The sequence below is a fragment of the Cimex lectularius genome, unplaced genomic scaffold, assembly GCF_000648675.2.
Source record: "Cimex lectularius strain Harlan isolate CLEC.00 unplaced genomic scaffold, Clec_2.1 scaffold59, whole genome shotgun sequence".
Taxonomy (NCBI): Eukaryota; Metazoa; Arthropoda; class Insecta; order Hemiptera; family Cimicidae; genus Cimex; species Cimex lectularius.
In genome coordinates this window covers 1309126-1321453 of record NW_019392794.1, presented here as the reverse complement: position 1 = coordinate 1321453, position 12328 = coordinate 1309126, and the positions used below count along the sequence as shown (strand labels likewise).

The 12328-nt window shown below is 33.8% G+C and overlaps 1 protein-coding gene across 8 annotated transcripts in view; it reads left to right on the top strand.

Moving 5' to 3' along the window:
• The window catches only part of LOC106661928 (fibroblast growth factor 17-like), a 121100-nt gene extending 110162 nt beyond the window's left edge, over window positions 1–10938 (top strand). For all 8 annotated transcript variants that reach the window (XM_024227925.1, XM_024227924.1, XM_014385689.2 and 5 more), the window contains 2 exons: window positions 7372–7475; window positions 8348–10938. In XM_024227925.1, coding sequence (XP_024083693.1) covers window positions 7372–7475; window positions 8348–8719 — 476 coding nt within the window. In that variant the 3' untranslated portion in view covers window positions 8720–10938. The remainder of the gene's footprint in view (window positions 1–7371; window positions 7476–8347) is intronic.
• The last annotated feature ends 1390 nt before the right edge of the window (window positions 10939–12328 follow it).

Genomic DNA, 12328 nt, shown 5'->3' with positions numbered 1-12328 from the left:
CTTTTGAACTTTTCGCCACTCTACACTGTTGCTGACGCAATAGACAATACTGACATTCATTAAAGATAACACAACCAATAGGCCTGAATGCCTAAGAAAATATGCAGACTAAGATGAAGATAAGTCAACGTATTGACTAATGATTCGCATACCACTCGAGCTTAAGTGGTGAAAAACTATTTGAAAAATGAGTTTTCTTTCTAAGACTCACTTGAACGGTTTAAGATATTGATTTAATAAATATTTCAATAGCTCAAGCTTATATTTCTTAGAGTGTTGATATTTTTCAAAATCAATATTTAAAAATATGTAATTTGATCTTTAGCGATCATCTTGGTCTGCCTGACTTCACTTGGTCGTGTTTCGGCATTTCGTCATATTCAGTATCGTATACATTTCAATCGGAAATAAATAGATAATAATAAATCATTTTATACTGGAAGTTTAAAATTTGTATGAAGTATATTTGAAACATTATAAAATAATAATATAATATAAAATAATAAATTAATAAACAATATAATTTATTATTTATTGCCATCTTAAAGTAAATTTGTTTTGCCATCTACGACCAAAGGCTTAAGAACGCACACTAGAAATCACTCATTAGCTTAAGTTCGTCTACACTTAGCACAGTAGCAGAAGATTGAGTTAGCAATTACCAGTTAATAGACTTCAAATACTACTAATGTAAGTTTTGCAAGTCTTTGTTGTAGCAAGTCTGTTGTAACTCCAGTCAAGACTTCCTTAAAGTCTTTTGCCTGCCTTTGTCATTTGGTATTTTTTGATATATGAATTTTATTTTAAGAACTTGGCCATTCCGGTATCACTGAGGAACCCATCTGGCAAGATTGTCAGCCTTTTTTTATATTTATGTCCTGTGTGCCTTGGGACCAAGAAAAGAGAAAATTTATTCTCTTTTTCTATCTGTCTCCGTCTATTCATGCAATTCCCTATTTTCTTACCTCAAAGCCCTAGACTAAAACGTAGGCTATCGGAGTGCGTAAGATCTTGGGAAAAATCATAAAATGGAATGAAATCTCAGTTTTGAGAGATTTCCTCCCTGATTTTAGTTTACTACCATTTTTCACGAACTCAAATTAAAAGTAATCATAAAAGACCTACCACTGAAGATGGCGAAATACCGAAACAAGTCTGACAGACCACCTCAGACCATGATGATTGGTATGGAGCAAATTACCAGTTTATCACACCGCAGACAAGAGGAAGAAATTTCATGATTTCAAAAGTTAAGATGAACTGACATATCTAGAAAGGTTATCTTTTTATTAGGGGGTTCATGTAATAAAATCTGGACCAATGAGAATATTGGTCATATCTGAGAGAATAAGGACCAGATGTGGTAAACAGTGCTAAAACGCTTTTATTTTTGTTTTGTTTTACTATATACTACAAAACATTATTTAACGTAATGTTTAATGTTTTATGAAATGGCTGTTGCACTTACGTTTGTCGCCTTCGAGCTCGGCACGTTTTCTGTTTACGGATACAATACTACCTTTCCTAGGGTACGTAAATCATTGCCCTATACGGTAAACATTGTTACAATAATACTGGAATAGAGCATTATGTGCATGGGATTCTGTGGTAAGTAAAAATAACGTTTTGTAAAACTGTTACGTCCTCGACACTTAAATCAGCGTCAAATGTAGCGTTAAACAATAGATATCTCATTTTAGACAGACATACCTGTCAAAACATTGCCTCTTGAAAAACATCGGTTTTTCACACCTTTATCGAGACAAGATCAGGAAAAAAAGGCGGGAATAAAAACAAGATGACTGGGATTTAATCGGTATAAAAACCTGGCGTCCTGTTAATCCGAGACGGCGGAGGTGGTCGGATATTAATTCAAGCGAAAGGATATTTAATTTTTTTTCTCCAAAGGGATATCGAGCCTCCTTTTGACCCTTTACCAAAGGGATTGTGGTTTAGGAATAATTGGGGCCAAACAAACTGCTGCCCCTTTCATCATACATGTGGTTTAAGTGACATGGGAAAGGTACAAAAAATAACACCTCTCTATCAATATGTCATTACCACTTAATGCTTAAAGTTTTTTTTATATTTCTTTTAATTCAGCAGTCTTTTATAATCGTTGCTTTTGAATTTCGATTGCTTTTTTTCCGTTCAAAGAATTTTCCATGAGCTTTATCAACTCATAATTTATATTCATGTTTGTTTAGCCAAATTTATCCACAAGTTTGTGCATTTAGTATTATATTTTAAAAACGTTCTTATTTATGATGAACTAGGAAAGATTAAGGTTAGAATACAGCGGCAGATCTTAGCCCTATCACTGGGGGAATTATTAAAGGATTTTACTGAATATTTCCGTAACTTTATCAACAACATGAACTTTATTTTGATTTAATAATATGTTTTTAAATTGATAAATGTAAATAAGATAGAAACAGTAAATTCTTTAGAAAACATAATCACCATTTAAAATAACATGTAGTACTGACCAACTAATGTTAATGTACATTCACGACCACGAACTGAATTGATTTGCTAAATGCATGTCATAATGTAATTGGTGCATGCAGAAATTAAACTCCCCTGCTGTAATAATAGAAAATACAGCACCCCGAAGTTTCAAAAAAGATAAGCCGAAATGCTGAGTTGATCATTTCTTTAAAAAGTACCTTCAACGAAATAACCTTTAACCACTTTTTTTTCAATCCAACTTGTTTTTTTAGTTCCAGTTTTGTCAACACTTTCACTATAAGTAACTGTAATGTGGTATGCAAGCCGCAACGAAATAGCATACAGCGTCGAGAAAGCTACTATTTTCGTCAGAAATCATCTGGGTTTTATTATACTTAAGACGATTAGCAGAGTTTGCGTGGATAACATCATTCTATATTAATAATAATTAACTTTTTTCTTTTTCACAATACCTTTTTTCAAAGTACCTGTTTTTAACATCAAACTAACCCTTTTTCATTTCAAATAATTTGTTTTACTTCATATTACCCATTTCAAATTTCAAGTTAACCTTTGTTTAAAGCATTAAAAAACTTAAGGAAAGGGAAAATTGAAAAAAGATTCCTTTTTTACTTTGACAGTTTTCTAAAAATATATACAATTGTTCTTATCTAAAGATCCCATACAAATTAAATACAATTAAAATTAAAAGATATGTAATATTAAATATAAAAACAAATATAGCTTTCCCTCAATTTCAAATTAATTTTTTTTAATGTGTGTTAATTAAATTAAATTTTATCTTCTTTAAGTGTGTTAATGCTTTAAAAAACGAGTTAAGATGAAATTAAAAAGGTTAATTTAAAATTAAAAAATAGAAGTTAAATGGTATTTATTTTGAAATTTAAAAAAAATAAGCTTGAAGTTAACAAGGGTTCATTTAAAATTAAAAAGGGTTAATTTAAAATAAAAAGAGAATATTAGAAATAAAATAATTATGTCGTTAATTAAGTTAAACAAGGTAAATTTGAAATTAAAGAAAAGGGTAATTTCAATTTTAAAAAGGTATATTTGAAGTTAAAAAGGGTTACATTGAAATCAGAAAGATTAATTTGAAGTTATAAAGGGTTATTTTGAAGTTAAAAATGGTTAATTTAACTGAAAAATATAATAATAATTATCAATTAACGGTCACTAATCACCATACATAATAATTCACGATAATTACTACACGAAAACTACTGTCTTTAATTAAATTAATAAGGGTTAATTTGTAATTAAAAAAAGAAAATTTCAAATTAAAAAAAGGTATATTTGAAGTTAAAAAGGTTAATTTGAAATCAAAGAATGTTCGTTTTCACTGTTCATTTGATGTTAAATAGTGTTTAGTTTGAAATTTAAAAAAAATAAAAAAGGTTAATTTAAAGGAAAAATGCAGTAATAATAATTAATTATAAGTGAAACAAGAAAGCTTATATGTTAATAATTAAATAAACAGATCATTTTCTGTCGACCTATTGTATCTGTTAGCGATTTTAAACGAAAGTTTACAGTCCAATTTGTTAAAATTTGTTGTGTCATAGTTCGATTCTGTATGCAGGGATTTTCAGGATAGTAGAGGTTTCGTCATATATGTCAACTGTTGATTGGTCAAAAAGTTTGTCGATCCATCGAGGCCTTTTGAGTTCTGCGGTCCCGTTTGAAATGCTCCCGTATGATTTTTATGGGGTTCATGATTTAATTAGGACGTCGGCCTTTCCATTTACGTGGCCGCTGCCCACTTTAAACTGGAATGCGCCCGGTAATGAAACCTGGCATCAGATAAAACTCTGTGTGTGTGTGTGTGTGTGTGTGTACGTGTGTGTGTGTGTGTGTGTGTGTGTGTGTGTGTGTGCGTGTGTGTGTGTGTGTGTGTGTGTGTGTGTGTGTGTGCGTGTGTGTGTGTGTGTGATTGGTCTCTTTGCGCGCTTCCACCCACGTCAGGTAAACACATAGATCACGACGGCCGGAGAGCATTCCATGCGTCAAATTTCATTTCGTGCCTCGTCTCACCTCGTCCTCCGTTTCTAATTTATTCCCTCCCGTTCAAGGCCCGCTGGATGAGAAGATGAGAGAAAAAAGGAAGGACGAGACTACACTTCAAATCGACGGCTCACTGTTTTTGTTATGATTTCAACTTTTCTACGCAGTTGTAATTATTTGAACACTTGCACTGTTGATTTGTAGAGTGATTATGTTCTGATTAATATGGTTACTCCAAACTTAAAGTGTTAAGGAAAAAGCATATTTTAGATGCCTTATGCTGAAATATTTATTCTAATACATTACTGTCGATTTCTTCTTACGTTCAAGGTAATGAACTTTTAGTTTGGTCTCTGTTTTGGCCAGTCAGACGCGTTTCGGCTTCTCGCCACTTACAGAGGTCTGTATGAAATCTCACAATTGACTCAACAGAGGAACTAATATACAGACTAAACAACTTGAACTATTATACAGTTTATCCAAACATTTGGGCCAACCTTGTGATCTTTACAGTAATTGAATTGGTGGTGCACGAATATACCCTATATTCATGTTCAAAAGGCTTCAATTTTTACTGTTAAAATACTTATTTTTACCAAATTTTTGCAAGTATTTCAGAAATTATTAGCTTTTTCAAAAATGGTAATGAAGTAAATGTTGTCGAGAATTAATTTGTTTTATCAAATAAATACATTAAAAACTTAAGGAAAATTGTAGGATTGATATCTGCTGAGATAAACAGTTTCACGTCCGATTCGTGTTGGCCACGCTAGCAGTTCTGTGTTCAATTCCCGGCATTACCCTTGAAATTTTATATGAGAATAATTTTAAAAAATCTATTGTAAAGTAGTTATGAACCCTCGCCGCAACACCCAATGGAATTTGTGCTTTGTATCCTCTCTTAATTAATTTGCTTTATTTAAATAGTATTAAACATGTCCCTTGTCACAAAACTGGTGATTGTTATTCTTCTAACGTGTAAGATAAATTGTCACTAACAAATAAAATCAAAAGAAAAAGAAAAAACATAGAACATCCATCATTTTTATGATTACAAAAAATATCTAACATTCTCAACGTTTGTCGAAGGATTCTCTCTTCTGAATCCTAAAATACTGGTGAAATCTGAAATCTCTTTGTTTAGCTGAGTAATTTATTTTTAAGGATCATTTTTTGGCTGAAAAAATTGTTTTTATCATAAACAAGCCTCGAGTTTTTTGACTCTGTGTAAACGGCAAACTGCAATAAACTGTACGAGTAAAAATAGATATACAATTACACTAAAATGGAATAACCCGAACCTACGGACCTAACGACAGCTATCATGACTTTTAACGTCCTCCTGGGTACTCTTTTGTTGGAGAGATATCATAACTTTGAGCGATTCGGGAAAATAGTGGTTGTTGTCTGGATCCCAATACACTAACTCATGAGGGTAACGAAAAGCAGGCTAGATAAATAAGGGCAAGACGTCCCAACCTCCCGACTTAACCGCAATCCGGTCCTACGACGCTTAAATGCTTTAAAACGTGATTAAACGAAATGGCAGAGTCGATGGGCCGAATCGGCAGAGAAGCTCTCACGTATCAAGCGCTCGGTCAATAGGTGCTCATCCTCGGAGGATCTGAATTGTTGGGGGATCGTACTCACGCAATAGAATCAGCACACAGACATTTTTGAGCCAAAGCCCGCGGATGTTCTGACACATAGAGGAAGGTTGATCCATGTGTCCCATTTAATTTGTAGCGTGTAGGAATGCCACCTGAAATGAGGATTGTGCTTGAACACGGCAGCTAGTCTTTGGATCCCCTTTCCGCTTTTTTTAAAGAAATGTTTTAATGTATGTAGTACTTCGTAGATATCTTGTTTTGTATTTTCGTTTGTGTATATTATGAGTGAATGTATTTATTAGAGTGAATGTATACTGGGAGAGGGCCATTCAGTATGTGTAAATGGTATTAGAGGAACATCGTGTACTCAACCACTCTTCATGAGTGAGTAAATAGAAAAGAATATTTTTAAGAATTAATGAGAGTGTGCCTAGGTTTAAAAACTACATGAGTTGGGAGGCTTCAATGACCAAGCTGTTGACGGCCCCTGCTGTCTAACTTGGGTTACATGATGAATATGAGGCAAATTGCGTGATGTTATAGCACTATCCTGTATAATTGTGCATGGATGTGTAGAGTTGACCATATATAAATCACTCACTCGAATAGAATTAGACTAAGAAACGTCAATCTTAGGAAGGAAATATTCAAATTCTTATTTGATAGGTGATAATTTTCAAATATCCATTTAATAGCCGATAAAAGTTTAAGAAAAGAAAAATTATCAAAGCGTGTACATGAAATTGTGCCATCTTCAGTGTGTCTGCCTTCGGGGTAATACGACTGTGAAAATGAGCTAACTGGCTAGACAGGTGTTAAAGCTTAAGAAAATTATCATCATCGGTAATGAATAAATATCAAGTTCAACACCCCCAGATAACATAAAAATTTCACAATTTAATATTCAATGATTTAGTTGATATTCAAATAACTAAATAAATGAGTAATTTTTTAAAAAATAATTCGATTTATGTGGAAAGAGAAAACCGAATGGCCAAATCAATGTAGTGTACAAACATATTACATACACCGCATTTGAATTGAACCTTAGAAAAGCCCGACTTTCCCATTGGCCCAGCGGCGCTTTTTACCCCGCCGGTGTCTTGAGAGGAGTGTGTACCCTTTCTGTTATTAGGGCCTTGTTGATTTTACTCTTTAGATCTGAGCTACGAAAAGTCCCGGGAGAAAAAGAAGATGTCGACTTTTGACTTTTTGTTGTTTTTTCCTTTTTTGTTTGTTTGTTTGTCTCCGGTTTTCAACTAATTTGTTTGTTTGATTTTTGTTACAGTAAACATGAAAATGCGATCTCACAATCATAGCGCCAGCTTCACGATTTTCGCCGTGAACGCGAGGAAGTACATATGCCTCAACAAGCGGGGCAAATTAGTCGGGGTAAGTGTTCAGAACATTTATTGTTTATTTATCGCACGTCATAAAACACGAAAGGACCAAAGTAATATCATTCTAAATAATTCCCAAAAACTATATTTACGAACATCGCAAGTTTTTTCGAATAATTTAAACCTAAATATCGTTCCGTCGTATTTGACGGTTGTTTTGTGAGAAAACAGGACGTGTGTTGAGGGAACGTTGGAGCTCTCATTGATCGAATTCAATAGAGGGATAATTAATTATTTACATGTGCTTTTGTCTCATCGGTAGTCTTAGCATAACATTAGCATAACATCAGAATAATCACTTGTTTTTTTTGTTTTTTTTTTGTTTTTTTTAAAGAAACGAAATTTTGCCGCTAGACAAAGTTGTTCAACTTATTATTATCCTTTTTCGGTAGTATTGTATTTTTGCCCTATCACCGAAAAAGCAATGTTGATTTGCCATGCCAACATTCTAACTTTTTCTTGATAGTTTCCTTTAATTAGACGCCAGGCATAGGTTTGGTTGAAGAAACTAAAGAAATAACTCACAAGAATGACGCATCTACACGGAAAACAAACACTTTGAGGCCTCAAGATGATCGAAACGTTGGCACGATAAAGAAATAAGATGGCAAAGAAAATTATTTTTGAAAGTTCGCAATAAGGGTTATTTAAGACACCAATTGGACAGTGATGTAAATAGGACAGTTCAAATACAATAAATTATTTATCTAACACCGTATATTCTATTAATAGACTAATAATATCATCCAAATTGTGACTGACAATAATGAGCTTTTTATTGAAATATAATATACCAATATAATTACTGATTAATTAACTGCCTTGATTTTTAATCTACAATACTTGTTTGTTTTTGTTTTGCAGAGATCAAGTATCGAAGAGCTCCGGTTCAGTTGTTACTTCAGAGAAGGTATAGAAAACAATTACCATCAATTCGTCTCAACGGGCAGTCCCCCGCGTCAGATTGGCTTTCTGCCGAACGGGAAGCCGTTGAGGAACCCGCCGAAGAAAAAACTCGAGACCCTGCGGGCCAAGGGCTGCTACAACTTCATCAAGGTGTCCGGCGTCGACGTCGGTGCACACAACAGGCACATCTCGAAGAACTCTCCGAAAATCACCGACGCAGCCGCTAAGGAAATCCTCAAGTATCACCAGAAGAACAGGCCGTCCAAGATGACGCCATCCGTCAGGCATCACCACAAAAGGCATAGGAATCGAACAACAAAAATGTTGTAAATAGATTTAAGATGATGAACAGAGCGGTAAACAATTACGGTAAGACGGAATAAGAAATTTCAAAAACCATCCCACCTCCCAAAATTGTAATTTATAGACGACACACTCGATTGGAAAAAAACGCTGTTACTGACAATAAAACCGACACGGTTTCACTAGCAACTCCCTCTCTCCGAAATCCAAATTCGGAACTCGGACAAAGGCGACGTTGCCTCTCGATAGGGGCCGATCCTGCACAACTCTGCCACTTTCAGCATTCGGAATGAATTCGATGACAGTATTATGAGCGATTGGGTCCGTCGGTTCTCACTGTATCACGTCTAGACCACAGACGAAATCCTGCGGACCTAATACGTTTTTAAGTTATGAACCAAACCGCTGAAATGTTCAAATGTGTATACAAATGTATATCTAATTGTGCCTAAGCAAAACGATTTATTTAATGTAAAGTTCAAAGCTAAATTTAGTTGCAATTAATGAGCAAATTCAAGATAAATTTGACATTAAAAAATATCGCAATGTAAACATGCGATTTTTTTTCATTTTCTAGCCAAATATAATTTAGTTCTTGTTCAGGAAGAATCTATTAATTCTCTTATTTATTAATTATTAGAAAAATTATGGTACCTTCTAAAAATTAAGATATAAAATGAACATTTTTTCGCCGTAAGAATCATTTGGAACCTGGGAAATGACAGAAAAAAATCCTTTATTGATTTCACCATTTGACTCGTGTTGTTCGAATTAAAATTTATGCCACCGCTATTTTTTTTTTTTTTTTTTTAATAAAAAATTTGCCGTAAGTTACAAATTTTGATATAAAACATTAAAATTTCTGAATTGCTAGATTCACATGCTTTTACCAATCTTTAAGAACTATCTCTGACCATTCAAACTAGAAAAAATAAGTTGATTTATTATTCGTTTCTTCGTCGAATGCTTGAAGTGGCCGAGTTGATGTTAAACGGTTCAGTATTTATTGCAAGCTTTTTGTGCCGCGGTCCACCCCGACGGCTGGTGTGCTGATGTACATAATCGCAGATATTTCATGATTTTGTATTAAGTTAACTTTTGTTTTATTTTATTTTTTTATTCATTTTGTTTTCTTTTTTTAATTTATTTAAAAATGCAAATGAGAGATGTTCGATGTCGCCTTGGGCTATTTTGTGTACAATTTTTGTATTATAGATCAATTAGTAATAATAGATTTTTAATGTTGTGTATAAGAATACCGTATGTAAGCAGTGTAATTGTGCTGATTGTTATAACTATTTATTATGTGTGTTTTGGTAATAGATCCAATACAATGTTAGCGTTAAATATCTCGTGCTCGGCAGAAATAAATGGGCCCTCTTACTTGGAATTTTATTCCGGCCGATACGACTCAATGGAAATTTAGTGACACAGCTTGAAAATTTCGGTGTTTTTTAAACAACAATAATAACATAATGAAAGTGTTCGATTCAAACATTGGTCCAAAAAGCTTAAGAATGAAGCTGTTTGAAGAATGTTAACTATTTTGATGTGTTCCCAGTTCTAGGTTAGAAAAATTGATTGTAAGGAAATGGAGTGTAAATAAAGTAATTTTGGAAAAAAAATGTAAAGGCTTGCAGTATTATGGCAGTTTATATTAAAAATTAATTTAAAAAAATTAATTCATCGAACAAAAAGAGATGTTTTTCTAGAAATTAAATAAATATTTAAAAAAACACAATAAACTACGCACTCCTTTTAGTCACCGCATTTCACCTATATGTATTAGCAGCAGGGCAGATTTTCACTGGTTGAAAGTAATTTAAAAAACGAGAGAGGTTGGAAAAAAGTTTACAAAGTCACGAATCACAAATATGTAACATATGATTACCAAAATAGACTGATCTGCATATATGTTAAGTATTGTATATTAGCTAGCTGCTATTATGTATTGACAATTTAAGTATTTGTGAATATTAGTGTAGATTTGATCATTTGCGTTAGAATCTTTTTGTATAAACATTTTATTTATACATGTCCATTGTAATAATAATCTAGGCGTAAGGTCGAGTCATCAGTTGACCGCACATTAACCCTGTTTTAAGTTTTTATTTTAATATAATTTTTTTGTACAGTTTCCTCTTTTTGTATTTTATTTTTTTGTTTTTTAAAGCTATTAAGCAGCGAGTACAGCTATGAATGTATTTTGCTCCTAACAGTATTATAAAATAAACTAATAATAAATACATGTGTTTTGTTTATTATCGAACCTGAAAATAAAGGGAAAAAGAGAAATTATTCCTTTGAAATCCCAAGACCCAGGTCGAATGTGAAAAAAGGATGCAAACGGGACTTTATAAAAGAAAACAGTGGAGGCAAGACAATATCAGTAAAGGAATATCTGGGTGCAGGAGGGAAGATCAGCAGTATTTCGGAAAAATAAAACATTTTATACCTAAACGATAATGTAGTGCCATTTTAATGACGAGATAATAATGAATCATAAATTATTTTTATGAATTTGGCCTACTTACCTCCATCATACTGCGAAACCATCGACAGAAAGTTATAGTGTTTTTAACTACAATACAACCCAATCATAAGTACCATACACTTTCTCCCAATATTCCGAGATTATTTCATTCTTAAAGGTCACAACAACCTCTCAACGCAACCTCTCAACCACATGTTATCTACAAACCTATGAACCTTCTTTCTGCGATGTCCAAACTTTTCGAAAGATTTCATTAAAACTTTAAAACCCACCCTACATTGCATACCGACCCAATGATTCACAAAGAATCATTCGGTCCCTGACATCCCATTATCCAACAAAGTTTCATAGTCATTGTCACTATTTCCTCTGCTCTGGAGAAGATAGAGTATTGCTTGGGTGCGTTCTTGGATGTGGCCTAGATTTTTATAGGGTCGGGCACTCAGCATGTCTGTATACATTTAAACGCTCTATACCTACTCCCGGTATACTCCCCGAGGTGCAGGGAACGAATACTCAGATTTCAAACCAATACAACCCGGCGACCCGCAAGGGAACATTCTTGGTCCCATTTATACCATTTATGCTTCTGACATCCCAACATCACCTGTGCTGATGACACCCCAGATCAGTCAGCTAACCCGAATCCTAATGAAGCAACATCGATCATTCTATTAAAACTTGAGTTTATCGGGCTGATACAAATAGCAGAGGACAAAACTGAATAAGGAAAAATTTACCCAGTGCATATTTACTTTGAATAAAAGCCTTTACTATCACTGTACGTCAACAACGAGAGAGCTACTTAACCAGACACTTTATACCTTGTCAGTACAGTGCCTCGAATTCCCGCCCACAAGTGGGGTAAATCATCCAATATCCAGCGCATCAAATCCTTCCAATCAAATGTCCTCACACTAATTGCCCAAGTTCATTATTACTTCACTAACCTCAATATCCTCAACAACCTCTACGTTCTTTAACAGTTGCAATAAACAAACAGATCCAATTAAAAAATCCTATACCAAGCTCTCGAACGATCCTAATCATAATGCCCAAGCAATTTCTACACTTTCTCATCCTCAGAACCCGCCCTGTAGCCTCAAAATCCTGTGTCTTCCGGGTGTTGTGACCGGAAGAAA